This window comes from Centruroides sculpturatus, unplaced genomic scaffold, assembly GCF_000671375.1.
Source record: "Centruroides sculpturatus isolate CEXI.00-Female unplaced genomic scaffold, Cexi_2.0 scaffold1885, whole genome shotgun sequence".
Taxonomy (NCBI): Eukaryota; Metazoa; Arthropoda; class Arachnida; order Scorpiones; family Buthidae; genus Centruroides; species Centruroides sculpturatus.
The window spans coordinates 1-15,897 of NW_019386020.1; the positions used below are offsets into that span (position 1 = coordinate 1).

The window sequence follows — 15,897 nt, forward strand, 5'->3', positions numbered from 1 at the left end:
AAACTAAGAATATTTTGATTAATAAACTTGAGTGCATCAATGAAGTAATTTACTATTAGTTTGAACTATGCTCTCCACTCCATTGATAGATTGTCCGATTCCCTAAAGTTGACAGCAATCTGATTTTTCATGGCTTTATGAATTTCTAGAGACTTGAAATATTTTAAATGTGCAGGATCTGCTTAGCAGTGTAGTAGTCTGGTATCATTGTAATGACCAGAAAGTTGCTGTCACTTGCATATGTGCCAGAACAATGCTATATAGTTTTTCTAACACTATATTTATTTTTGATGTAAATGGTCAAGAACCTCTTTGGTTGCTCCAATGTATATGAACAGTCTAACCTTGGGTCATTAGGGAAATAACATATCTTTGGCAAATAGTAATCCTCCACATTGTTGTTCCTTAACAAAGAGGAGATGGCAGACATTAGAGGTCCTACTACTACTTTACATGTGTAAGTCAAGGGACTTTTTTTGAACCATGAAAAAATTAAAAAAAGGTTGGCTTGCAATTGGGTAAATATGGTAAATGGAAAATAAGGACATAATACAAATCTTATATCTGCATAATTATTTATTACTTTTATAATTATCAATCATTGTTCAATCTTAATAGTTAGACAGGTGCACCTGCAGGTGACATAATTTATTATACAATAAGTGTACTGTGGTTGGAGATTATAGTTTTAAATGATAATATTGAAGTTGTGGCAGTGTAAAAATACCTATTGTATATATTCTGTACAAACAGTAAATTTTATCAACATACCTTCCATAGCTCTATTTTTACAGGCCAAATAATATATACATTGCATAATTTAGATAATTTTAACTTTAATATAGCCAGAAGGAAGAAATACTTATAAAGCACAGAACTGGACAATTAGTTACTGCACAATTCAAAATTCCCATTTCACATCTTATGTCCAGTTGCACATTAGTGCACTGAGTGATATATTATGAAGTATATTCAGTAAATAAGGTTTTAGTATACAAGGTTGAAACTAATCATACTGAAAGATTGTACTGTACAGTAATGAAGATCTGTACAAATAATTATCCCTGCCAGGTGGCATTTGTGTTCACTATGTGGTTTACAAGATTGTGTCACCCATATCAAACTGCCCCAGAATTGAACAGTGAGGCATTTTTCCATTTTTAATAACTGAAGGCATTACATTTAAGAATAAGATCCATTGTAGATTTATGCACAATATGGAGAGTCATGCATGTCACTGCAAAAAACTTGCGAGTGGATTTGAAAATTCAAGAAAGACCAAGACTTCAAAGGCATAGACTTTTGAATCCAAGCTTTTTGCAGCAACATGCACAACTCTACATATTCTGCATATATCCTATGATGAATTTGATTAGTTCTAATGTTTGATTTTGGTGCAGTTTGATATGGACAATGCCATTTTGCACAGTGTGATGGATGCAAATGCCAACTAGCAGGGATGACTATAAGTACAAAGTTGCATTTCTCCATACTCTTTCATTATATTCATTTTCAATCTTGGACACTGTTATTTTTCTTTAATAGTATTACTAATCTTGTTTATTGAATCTGCCTCATAGCTTATGTAGGAAAATAAACTGAATGATGTTTTATTGAAGGAGAAGTTGTGCTTGATACAAAAATTTAATTTTGTTGATCTTCAGCACTGTTCAGTCATATGCCAAAAGAATATGAACCATTCAGAATAAGTTGAAGGTTTGTGTTTACAATCTTCTAATATAGCATCAAGTCCTCAAAAAACTTCTAAGGGCTTAAATACTACAATATTTAGTTAAAAAAAATAGTCTGAAGTAAAAGATTGGGCTATGATAGATAATAAGCTCAGATTGGGATAGCTAATTCTCTAGCACAGTAGCCATGTGATAAGGACATGTCATGCGAGACAAACCTCTATTAATAGAGGAGTTCAGAACAGGTTGCCAGTCTGGGTGTTATAGCAAGTGTATACCATTGCATATTTGGGCATCTACATGTACAATAAACAAAAATGATGTAACAGCTCAATGACTGCTGGAAGACAGTATTGGATAAGGTGGGTATCACTTGGTTAATTAACCAGATTAAATCACATTCATCATATTATTATTTGAACACTTACTATTTGAACAGAAGTTTGACAAGACAAACTTAAAAATTAAAATATATTTTTAACCTAAAACTAAGCACAGACAAACGAACGGACGAATTAAATTCAAATTATAAACAAAAATAAGCTTCGAATAACCTATTCCGATTGACAAAAAGGGCTAATTTACGTTATAAAATATGTAAAATGGATTCATTTCTTCCATTGAGAAGTTGATGCAGAGATGATAAAACGTTGAAGCATCGATCCTGCAAGGAGACAACAACAAAACAGGTGAGAAATCCTTTAAAAAAGAATGCAATTTATATACGAAAAGAAAGTTTTATGACCTCTTTGATAGCTGGAGAAAATCATAAACTAGACCATAGTAAATCTTAAACAAGGCTAATTCATTTCCTACGTTTCGACCCCCCCGTCCTTTTCGAGTGTGCAGATGATAATGATAATGACAGGTTTAGTTAATTAAAAGCCGCAAACACGCAAATTTGTGGTAATGCAGATGAATTCGATAAACAAATAAACAGATATGATTTCATTATTTTCCAATTCGTGTTATCTGGAGCGGAAACAGTACGGAAGGGTGCAGGTGACAGGATGTGTTTCCCTAGGCTATAAACGACCCAGGTAATTAATGATAATTAACATAATTATCGTCTACTAGTGACTTTCGACCTCATTCAACGACGAATTTTTCCCTTGACAAGTTTTATGGCCTCTTAATACATTTCAGGAAGAAGGAGGGGGGAAGAAAAAAAATTATGTGTTGCCTCCTAACTAGTTTCCTTTGGTCAGAAATTCTTAAGGTTATAAAAGAAATTGTTAGAAGGTATTTTCCCGACCTCCAACTTACGTTAAAAGTATAACAATAGCATGAATGACGTTACTAAAAGTAGAAAATAGAAAAGTAGTTAAAAAATTGCTATTTATTCTTTAATAACTTTTACTACTTTTCACTCTTTTACACGGAAGAATTTTTAAAATGCTGACTTTAGAATCTAATTTAAAGCTTAATTTCTTGTTTGTTTTTGAAATTTAATCAATTATATATTTAAAAAAATTTTTTTATAAGTTAAACAATTAATTAATTAAAGAGTTATAATTAATTCCCGTTTAGAAAAAAAAATAAGTATTTTAAACGTTAAAATTAGCTAACAACCCCTACTTTTTATATAATATCTGTTTAAATTTGCAATTAATTTCGGTTTAAACTTAGAAATTGCTTAATAAATAATTTAAATTTTAATTATTTTACCGTTTAAACAGTATAAAATATAATTTTTAACTTTTAGAAATTAATTAAAATATTTTTTTCTACTTTTAATTAAAGAAGATGGCTCATAAATCCATTTTTCCCCCTGCATAAAAAAAATTGAATCAGAGATAATAAAAATCGAGATAATGCATCCGATTAAATAATTAAATCTCATTTTAAACCGATTATCTGATCTGAAAAATTTATTCTCCATATTTTATTACCCGGGAGATGTNCCTTTTCGGAAATAATACAATAAAATATGTCTGAAATGCACGTCTTGTTCTTCCATTTTTAAATTGGGATAAAAACGAAACTAAATAACTAATCGATACAATTTTTTTGCTAAATTAAAGGTGGAAGTCCAAACAACAAGAAAACAATATAGGTTAAATGCTTTGAACACGATGACAAAGCAAAAAAATGTGCTAAGGCCACCTATTGACAAAATCCACAATCACTTAGTTGCCAACCCTATAATTTCAGTAATCTTTTAATATTTTAGAAAAAAAAAACTGCTCAGTATATTTCTAAATATTTGTTAAATTTTAAAATATATACATATTGAAAATTAGAATATATATTTAAACAGTTAAAAAAAATTTAATAAATCAAATTAATAAAAATTACAAATTCAATGCTTTCTGAATAGATTCATTATGACATAATCTAAGTTTAAATAATAAATATAATGCAAAAATATAAAATGATATATTACTAAATAATATGAAAACATAATTGGTAAATTTTTTAAAGAAATACTATAATCTAGAGCAGGGGTGTCCAACCTTTTTCTTTCTCTGGGCCACATTGGAAGATGTCAAGGAGTCTTGGGCCACAAGTATATATAATATACTTGTGGCCAATCCTTAAATATACAAGTATATTTAAGGATTAACATGTCTAGATTATAGTGTGCTACGAAATTTTGGCAAAATGCTGAATAATGCAAATTTTTGTAGGACATATTGGGGAATTTCATAATTCAGACTGTCAGTTTCCAAGCAGAATTGCTTACGGAAGAAATACATTTGATGGTTTAGTAATCACGAAAGAGAATATTAATAAGTATTAAATCTTTACCACAAAAAAGGATATTTTAAAGAATTACTTTTACAGACACTTTCAATTTTTACTTAGAAATAGATAAATTCATTTATTATAAAGGAGACAGACAAAAATTTATTTGAAAAACAAATATTTGTTTTATTTGGGTCTCTAATTAATAAAAAAAATGACAAAATGCCATTTTAAAGTGCATTTTTATTAGACTAATATATTTATAAATANTAAATTCATTTATTATAAAGGAGACAGACAAAAATTTATTTGAAAAACAAATATTTGTTTTATTTGGGTCTCTAATTAATAAAAAACGACGAAACATCATTTTAAAGTGCATTTTTATTCAACTAATATATTTTTATAAATAAAAAGTAGCCAATGCACGAAATGATATTTTTTACGCCAAACTAAAAATAGGGTAGCCAAATCTTGCAATGCTGGAAGGGATACTAAATAAAGCTTGAGTTGGGACTCAAAGGATTATAGACCCAAATGCGGGGAAATTTTTTATCCCCAAGGAAGTGAGGAAGGTTGAGAAAAGTAAGGATCAATATTTGCATAACAAAGTCTATTTAACCTTTCACTACTATTTGTCTTTTGGTCTTTCTCTCCTNATTATAATTTCTATTAAATAATTTCCAATCCTGTACTAATATGGGAAAATTGTAAACAAATGAGACCTCTTAAACATGAAAATCAAACTTTAGTTACAGGTTTTACACAAGTATATTATCCAAACAACTGGTTTTTGAATATGTTTCTATAACAACATGTTTATGTTCTTTAGAATATGAAACAAATACTTTAAAAGTTTATATATGAAATTATATTGCATTTAACTAAACATAGAAATACTTGTAAACATTTAAGAATAAACCAAAATTTTTTAAATTAAGTTTTATGTTTTTATTTGGCAAAAAACACTGGAAATATAATACTTAAGATAATATTTACATTTTTTGTAAAAAAACTGAAAAAGGGCTTGTAACCAAAATTTCAGTTTATTTTTAAAATATGAATCTTCTAAATAGAATTTATTGAAAAAATTTTACATAATGACTGAAAACTAAAATTGACTAGGATTAAAAAGAACAAATTAAAAATGTTTTGAGATAATGTATTCATATAGTCACCATAACTATAAAAAGATTTATTGATGAATGATTAATTTATGCTTTATTTATCATCATTAAATCAAAATGAAAATGCAATATCATAAATAGCAGATCAAAATATCATTTTAGTGATGAGAGCTACTGAATTTCAGAATAATCTAGTGTTAGACATTAGATATTATCAGAATTTTTGTTTCTTGAATTCTTTGCAATTTATTACACTTATTCAATCTATAATTTGTGTTTAATTTATAATCAAGTGTTACAATTTGTGTTACATTCTTAATATTATATATAATATACAATATTCACTAAAAGAAATATGAATTCATATATTCTTATTTATATTTGTAACATTTTAATATTAAAGTCTGTAAATCATTTAAAAAATTCTAGTAAATTTAAATAGTTTGTTATTTGTTATGAATAATCTAAATTTTAGCAGACTAAAATTTTTAAATTCAGATTTTGTAATCTTAGAGTAACAGTTTTTTGTTTGTATATTATATTATAGTANTAAACTTCTTACTTTGCAATTTTCTATTTTAGTTGCTATATTATCTGGATTTTGTTTTTTTTTTTGTGATTTATTTTTTACAATAAAATATAAATATATTTATAAATGTTTTTTTCTAATATTGAAAAATGAAAGGAAATGACTTATATAAATAATGCATTTTTATAAAGTTGGTTAAATACTTTATTATATTATACATATATGCATATTTGCAAGTGTTAATTCAACGTTTGAAGGCTTCATTGCTTTATCAATAATAATAATGTATAACAAGCTTTTTAATAATAATAATAATGTTTAACAAGCTTTTTGTTTATATGTTTTTGTTTTATTAAGATAGTCTATGCATAGATTTCTTGCAAAAGTATACTTGGATGTGTTTTATCATAGTTACATCATAACTCTTTTGAAATTTGATTAAATTATCTATCAAAGAAGCTTTTGTGTCATGGAAGAAATCTGTTTCTTGAATTTTAATACCATTAACATAATTTTTAAAATATGAATTTTTTAAATTATTATTATTTATATAAAAAATGATAAAGAACATCCTAAATTTATTTACTTTGAATCTCTCGCAATTTTCTGGATGCAAAAGTAAAGTTATTATGCAATAGGCTTCTGATATCAAAGTAATTATCTTCAACTACATAAATTAGTAGAGTTAAGATGTTTTCTTTTAATAAAATAAAATTACAGATTTTCCTTTCTCAAAGTTAGTTTGGATTTTTTTATGTTATCTAACTAAAAGAAGAATCAGGCCATTATTAATTTTTGTGATATGATAAAAATAATATACTGATGATTTATATTTTATTTTAAAATCAAATATTTCTAACAGGCTGTCAACTAATGAAGTCTGATAGGCCAAAACCATTTACTTTCATGATCAGAGGACTACAATGGACCACGGTTATAGAACGCACCTTCCATGTTGAATATTAACAAGAAAGGTAATATTTTAATAAATTTTCAAATAACTTTTTACCTCCCATGTTTCTACTAAAACTTCTCTTTTAACATAAGGCCAAACTGGTTGAGGAAATTTTACTGAAGAAATTCCTTGAAAGTTTTTGGAAAATTTGTCCAACATTCTCCCTTCCTGTTCCAAATCCATCTAATAAAAATACATATTAATGTATTTATTCTTAAATAAATTTTGAATTTAAAAAGTACAGCAAGACCCCACTTAATGCTGATTTGATATGATGTGGTCTGCTCAAAGCCTTAAAAAAAAAAAAAAATTATGCTGATTTAAATTATCAGAGCATTTCATTGATTCATATATAATACAATTATTTACGAAGACAAACCAATCAACAAAAGGTGGCAATTAGTTGTAATGCTGCACTTTCCTTAAATCTATGTTTGTTTTGTACAATTTTGGAAAAAATATAACATCATGGATGCCATAGGCAATATTGACTTTGCTTGGCAAGAATTAACTGATAAATGCATGAAGAAAATGTGGAACAAGTTATGGCTGAAGGTATCCAAGAATTCTCAACGAGAAAAGCCTGTTGCTATATTGTTAGGTTGATCAAATTGTCAACCTAATCGACAGAGCAAGACTAAGAGATGTAACGAGTAGGATATTGAGGAGTTACTGCAGGTTTCTGGTAAGAGCCTTACCAATGATGACCTTCAAGAACTGGTAGAACAAGGAATTCGTATAGAACTGGAAAATACATATTCTGAAAACAAAGAACCCAAAAAAATTTCTCTACAGATTTCCTTAGTAAAAGTTTGGTAATGATAACCAAAATCGCTGATCAAATTGTAGCGAATAGCAAAATGAGGCATTTTGAATATGATCTTCTGCTACTGACATTTGCTTAAGGAAAGAAAAAAAGTGACAAATGAAACTACACAACTTTATTGCAAAAAACAAGAATTTCAGAAAAGTCAGGACCTTCATCACAAAAAATGAACTTTACATTTCTGTGTGCATATGTTTGTTTATTTAACATATATTATTACACAAATTAATATAAAAATAACTTAAAATTAAAGTAAAATTTGTTTATTTTTGGTTGCATGTTTTCCTATCCCTATTTACTCTATGTTAAAATGACCCCGTTTAACGCTGTTTCATTTAGGAACGCATCCCCCACGTTAAGCAGGGTCTTACTGTATAACATTTTGAAGTATTAGAGGTTTAATTATTTATAAATTATTTTGAATTAAATGAAAAAAATGAAAATTTGTAAACATGAGAAAACACATAACTTGCACACATTCAATCATTCTGATTGTATATCATTAACTAACACAATTTTCAATTTCATAATGTTTGCATTTTAGAAATAATAAAATTTAACAGCGTAAATAATTAAAAAAATTTTCTTTTCAATCTGTAATATTACTTCTTTCAAACCTAATTTCAGGGTTAGTTGACAGACTCTTAATGAAGATAATGAAAATTATATACATATGGTCAAAATGTTCTTTGGAGGAGCATACATTTTTTGGTCAATTCTGAGTTTTTGACTAAAGAGATTTTTATGAGATATAAAAATATTTTAAATTTGAAACAACTTTAATTTGAATTAGTAATGAATTAAAAGTAACAAAAATTGATTTTCAAATTTTTTAAATTTTGGAGGCAGTGAAAGCATACTTTTCAAGTATAAATCATTTGAAATAACTACACTGGGGAACAAAATGAAAGCTTTTTTTGGCACACAAATGAGAAAACCTGATCCTAACAGAATTTTTTATGCTGTTTTCAAATATATAAATAGTTTTTCTTCATCACATCTGGTTTTTTGTGACAGCTAGTTTAAATGTAATATATATTTATTTAGACAACACACATACACTTATTTATTTATCTTGTGTAAAATGGTGAAATGTGGAGCTTCTGCTGTTTGGCATTTGGAGAATCCCTCTTGAGTGTCCAACAGTAATCAGCAAGCATTCTTGAATTCCACTGACCCTGATACCTCTATTCCATGATAGAGATGTCTTGATGGAAATGCTCCCTGTGTTCATCACTGACAGCACCAAGATTGTTGGGGAAGAAATCCAGGTGGGAATCCAAGAAATGCATTCTGAGGAACATATTACATCCCATATTTGAAATCAGTACAATAAATTCTATTAGATACAATTTCTCTCTTCTATGTACCAAAAATTATGTTGACCAGTGAGCTATCAATGTTTATTGTGTTTATATTTGGAGTTGTTCAAAGCTGGAACTTAAAATTAATCAATATCACACCTTCCTTACATCTTCCAGCAATACTTTATTATAAACAAACATTTTTCAAATTGAGGTTCAATTTGAAAATGTAGAACCTGAAGCATACCAAAAATGTTTGTTTCTAATAAAGTATTGCTGGAAGACATAAGGTAGGTTTGATATTGATTAATGTTATGGTTTTAAAATCAAAACTTAAGGTTGGTTCACACTATATAGCTGGCTGGTGGCAAGTAATTGACTGACAATTATCCCTTTACATATTTGTCATTATCTGTTTTCTTGGCAGCAATTATTAACTTATATTAAGTGACAGCTGGATTAGGTAGTTAAGACATCAGCCTACCACTTTGGGGGACCAAGGATTAAATTTGAGGGAGCAAATCCCCAGGAATTTTTCATGGTCGGTGTGTCCTGTTCTTCACCACCTGGTTGCTTGCATTGTGGGTCTGACCAATACAAACAATGCATTTGGAAAAAAGGACTGTTTCATGCCCACATTTAAAAACACAAAAATTGATTAACACCAAAGCAAAATTTGTGCGCAAAATAAAAAGATTAACAATTTTAGAACTGAAAATTAATTCAGTAAATTAACAATAAATTAAAATATAAAATATTTTATTTATTGTTTTGAAATTACTAATGTTCCTATAAATGATTGAACAAATCATTTATAGAAACTCAAACAAAATTATGAACAATTTTTATAATATGTGAGTAGAGTTAAAACAGAAAATGTATTCTGATTAACTTATATTAAGAAATAAAAGGAATGCTATATTGTACTTATTTTTTGCCTTAGAAGGATATAAGTTAATAAAAACATATTTATACACATGCATTCAAATACACTGCAAAAATATTTATATGACATGAATGTCATATTTGGTGTGTTTGTTGCTCAACTGAAAACAAAAACTGTAAAATAATAACCTTTGTGTAATAATAATTCATGCAATATGTTTAATTTTTCTTAATTATAATCTTGATATTAATAAAACTTAAATGACTAACAGAATGAAATATTTCATTCTCAACATCTATGATTATGATGAGAATAAATTTAAATTATTTACTTGATTAATCATAAAATGACTGAATTCTTTTACACATCCATTGAGATCCAACCATTTTAAAAAAGGAAGAACAAATTCAACTAATTGAGCAAGACTTTTAAACAATAATAAATCTTCATGAAATCTTTTATGTATATTTGGATGCAGGACCTACAAAAGAAAATTTTTAAAAATATATAATTATTTTTTATTTTTTGAGATAAAGAATTGTATTAATTACTGTATCTGTTTTATTTACTTTTATAGCTACTGGTACTACTTTTTCATCTTTTATAAAAGTTTCTTCTTTATTTTCTTTATGAAAATATGCTTTCAATGAACTAAATATAGAATCTGTATAATGGATAAACATTTTAATTATAAAAATAAACACATAAAATTTAATGAGAAAAAAAGCTATAACATAATAAAATAACAAAGTTTTTAAAATAAAAATTTACATAGAAAATGATTTCCAATTATAAACTGTTGCAGTGTAAGCTTCTATGTGCATGCTGAAAAGTTAATTATTTTATTTATAATTTTTGAGATCAAGCCAGACTGGCCATCTAGCAATTCTGGTAAATGCCAGAGAAACAGGTGCTCTTATAGGCTAGTTAACACACTGGTGGAGTCATACATGAAATGCATAATTTTAGAAACCACTTAGAAACATCTTTTATATAAAAATTTAAACATAATAGTAACAAAAGACATTGATAACATTTTCAATTTCTTGATCTGAGAGTATAACAAATATGCTATTATCTTTGTCTTTACTTAAATAAAGATAGCAATATACAAAGACATGTTTATGAATAATTACTCTCATTGCTGATCATATATCTATATACATAATATCTACAGATATAATGTGTTTGTACACTTTTTCATAAATTTGAGTATTTACAAACTTGGTTATAAGACTTGGGACATATTTGACATAAATGTATAATACTTAATGGATAGATTCACATACAAACTGTCTTTCAGCATTGTCTTTTTGCACAATAGGGCATGTATCCTCCAAGACAAATGTGGAAGTTTGGCTGGAAAGCATTGGAATAAACATCTTATTTGCCCAATGTGACTACCATGTCTTTGCACCTCTGAAGAAGAAAGTTAAAGAAAAGTACTTCATATTGAATAATAATTTGATGCATGTGAAGACATAAAAAAATAGTTTTGAGAACAACTGAAGACTTTCTTAAACAACAATTATCCATAAACTAATTGTGAACTGGAACAGTTGTCTAAACATCAGCAGAAATTTATTTTAATTGTACTTCTGTTTCCCAAAAATATTGGTGAACTTAAACAATTTTTGGTATGAGCCAAAAGTTCGTGTATCCATGGTGAACATAATTAATGTTCACATACTTTAACTCTTGTATAATACATTTGTTAGACTGACAAATGTAAAACTTGGTAAGTATACTTATATATGGTATGATATGGAAGACATTTATGAGGTAAAAAATGTTGTTTATATATGGTTTAAACATATGACAATAAAGGTTACCAATAGCCATAAAAGGTATCAAACATTTTGTATGCATTAAGAAAGCAACTACCCAATGTGCATTCTGTTGATCAAAGATTGTTATGAGCTATGTAGTGATATGGCATATGATGCTGATGCTTGATCAGTCAAGTTACAAATGTCATTTTAAAAGATATTGGCTATTAAGAAACTCAAAGTCAGAAGTTGCATAGGTTCAAATATGGTAACTGGAGTGGCCATGATAAAAAGAAACAACTGATAATCCTATCATTTTCATGAAATTTAACAAAATTTGGCACCATTATAACAACAATAAACAACTGCTAAAGTTATGGTTACCAAAAAGAATATTTAATCAGAAATGTTTACAACCAAGACTTAGGCCACCTTCAACTCACAAAATAAATGAAATAGAATTCCATTTTTGTGAATTCTATTCTGTTTATTCTGTGAGCTGAGGTCAACCTAAGTCTTGATTGAAAACATTTCTGATTATTCTTTTTGGTGACCAGAACTCTGGCAGTTGTTTATTATTATTATAATCTTATTAGTTTTGAAATGGATTCAAAGTAATTCCATTACAGATATAACAATGTGTGAAGGAGCTCTTTCATGAATAAAAATGGTAAATTGGATTAGCTGAATCAAAGTGTCAGATGATAACACATTTTTATAATGCTTTACTGTTGCTGCATTATGACATTTACGACGATGTCTTTCAGAAACTGATTTTGGAATAAAGTATGCATATAAAAAAAAAAATCAGTTCTTGAGGAAGCATCTTTGTAAATGTCAAACATTTGAATTTTTAGATGATATACTCATCTTATATTTTTACTACAGTGACTAACACCAAAGACTATGTGATCTTCTTGACAAACTATATTTTGTTGGTACAGGTATACCTCGCCTTACGTCGGTAATTGGTTCCAGGAGAGGCGACGTAAGTTGAATTTACTTGTCTCCGAATCTACTTGTCACAAGGCTAAACCATAAATTATTATTCCTGGTTCTGTATTTTATTTATTAATGCAGTTTTAATAATATATTGTTAATAAGGATCTATTTTAAGCTTACAACAAATAAATTTTAGTTTTTAATATAGTACAGAAAAAAGTAATATAAATTTACGAATGCATGTACTGTAAATACAGTACATACTTGTAAATTTATATATTTTAATATGATTTTATCTGCTTTAAATGCTTTTCTAGTGATATTACAACTTCAATATTTGTGGCGGACAGACGTAAAGTCGAATAAAATGACTTAAACTTGATTTTTATTTTTCCATATACTTTTTTGACAAACGACATATAATCGGGAACGACGTAACTCAAAACGACATAAGTCAAGGTATACCTGTATATGCCATAGTAAAGTCAGCTCATGTAAAATTTTTTAAAAATTTTTATTTCATAAAATCTTTTGCATCATCTCATTAGTGTACCTATCAAGTTTTTGTTGGGCTAATAGGTGTCACTCTATGAGACTCAGAATAAACTTATGGTCACTATGTATTTTAGATTTCCAATACTATCAAAACAGGTAGAGAAAATAATAGGTTCTTAAACTATATAATTTTGCAATCAATAACATAGTTCACATGAATGATATAACTTATTAACTTAAGTGTTTTAAATATTACTATAAATGAAAATGTACAGATTATAATAAGTCTGTAGATAAACAAAATATGCATTTTATTGAGACATTTAAAGTCTTATATCACATTAGAAAGTTTACAATTCACATCATTCAATTAATTTCTTATCATTGAATTGTACAGTTTTGAAAATCAGGATAACTTCTATGAAATTAAGAAACATTTTCCACTAAGAAGAAAAATTCAATCTACTTTATTGAAGATAAAGCAGGAAACAGTAGATTAAAACACTGAATTGTTATTTTATAACTATTGAGTAAGTTCAAATTATTTCAATGTTTTTATCTATGATATTCTGTTCCTTGTTATAATTAAACTTTTATTACAATGATACTACTAAATTACTTTTACAATAAGCAAGTTTCTGGCATATTATAATTGATGAGACTATGTCTCATCTATAAAATCATGCTGCTGTCAATGGCTGCACACCTTAAAGGTATGTCAGGAGTTGCAATTTGGCACAGAGTATTTGGTGCCCAAATCATACAGGCACAAAATAAACCAGACTTGTAGGTAATTAGGGGACTGAGAACTGGGTCAAAAGAGAATATGAAATGTTGAGACTGTTTCTACAAACAAGCGCGAGTGCAAGATTTGCACATGCATTGCTTGTGCTCTCCAAGACATAGTTTTGTCCCAAAAATGGCTTTGCCATTTTACTTGTTTATTATTTACGAGTTATATTTTCTGTCCTAAGTTTAGTTTTATTTATGTTACAAATGTTAAACAGAGCATATCAAGGGGGATGCTTTGGGATCACTTGATACCAAAGCAATCACTTTTGTTACTTTGCAATTGTGATAAATTTCTAGTGAAAATAAATGTAATAATTTTATACCTTTCTATTCTTCCTTTTAGAATCACAGAGTTTAAAATCATACTGTAATTTTTTAGATTGATTATAACATAATTTAATAATCTATCAAGTACTGTAATGATTATAGTATTAATGATATCATTAAGCATTTTTTGAAGCAGTTTGTGAAATTATCCATTTTTTCTTAACAAAACATACCTTTAGAATTAGGAATTTCAATCTTCTCCAATATATTTACAGGAATATTGTTACATTTCATTTCAGCTTTGTATACTTGTGCAACACAACCAGAACCAACAGGAACTTTACTTTCAAAACTGAAAATATCATTCCACCCATCTCCGAACGATTCTTTCAGTTGTCGAGCAGTAAAACACCAAGGGTGAGAATTTGTATGGCGTTGCAAGACAGATAATTTATCGCATATTTCAGACGAAAACAAATCTCTCCTTGTACTAGCCCACTGCCCAAGTTTAATAAATACTGGTCCAGATAAATTCAATGAATTAAGTACAATACTCCACCAAATATTATTAAGTCTGTAATTTATACGTGATACAGGATATAGCAATAAAACAGGACAGAATAACAGAATTATACCAATATATCTTACTGATATCCTAGCTATATTATATATTTTTTTGGGAACGTCAAATATAGAAGTCAATATTAATTTTTTATGAGTTAATTGAATCAAATGATCTTGTTTTACAAGCACAAAATGAGTCTTTCTGTAAGAATTATCACAATAAACGTATCGGCATTTTGTAAATTTAACAGTATATATCCCTAAACTATATAATAAGGGCATAATTTAATTAATTAATAATAAAATTAATGCTTATTAAACTCTAGACTCTTAATTTCATTATTATTAAGCTTGTTAATTATATTAATTAAGATTATTAACATATTCCCTTTAAAACTTAACATAAGTGCACAAACTTAACCCCTAAAACACCACGTGGTAAATTAATAACAAAACATCACCTGGCGCCCTCTGAGATTTTACAACGTAGTTTTATAATTTTTTTTTTTAAATTAAAATGTTTAAATTAATTGAAAATTTCGTGATAAACATTTATTTATTACAAAATGTTTAATTTTGTAAATTAACTTGATGCTTTGTATTAAAAAATCGAAGAATCGTTCTGATAAATAAAATATGGTATTAATTGAAAGAAAAAATATTTATTCATAAATATGACGAATGTAATGCCATTACTAGAGCCCTATGTTTATAGAGGGCTCTATCCATTACCATTTATTACCTCATATGTTAATGGCTTTCGATTACACAGTTTGTTCATTGTGAAATAACATACGTAACATACTTGGCATGTGTCGGAGAATCGCAACATAAAAACTAACCTTGAAAATTCAAGGTCGCTAATGTGAATATCGCTTAACTCATATCATAATAGTTTAAATTCATTTTATTTTAAATAAACGAGTATTTATAGAATAATCGCTTTTCTAAATTCAAAATAATAAAATCAAGATTTCTCATCGCTACCAAGAAAAAATATATATATTGAAGTTTAAATCAAATAAACCTAAATTTTTGTATGAAAAATTAAATCGGGGACGA

The 15,897-nt window shown here is 27.6% G+C and overlaps 1 protein-coding gene across 1 annotated transcript; it reads right to left on the bottom strand.

The window, feature by feature from the left end:
- Positions 1-7,044: 7,044 nt before the first annotated feature.
- LOC111613155 (uncharacterized aarF domain-containing protein kinase 2-like) lies at positions 7,045-15,289 on the bottom strand (the record flags this gene model as incomplete). The annotated part of the gene is made up of 4 exons (XM_023354470.1): positions 14,505-15,289; positions 10,576-10,670; positions 10,338-10,487; positions 7,045-7,173 (listed from the first exon to the last, which is right to left on the bottom strand). Coding segments are annotated over exons 1-4 (987 nt in total), but the record flags the coding sequence as incomplete, so codon positions are not given.
- Between the last annotated feature and the right edge of the window lie 608 nt (positions 15,290-15,897).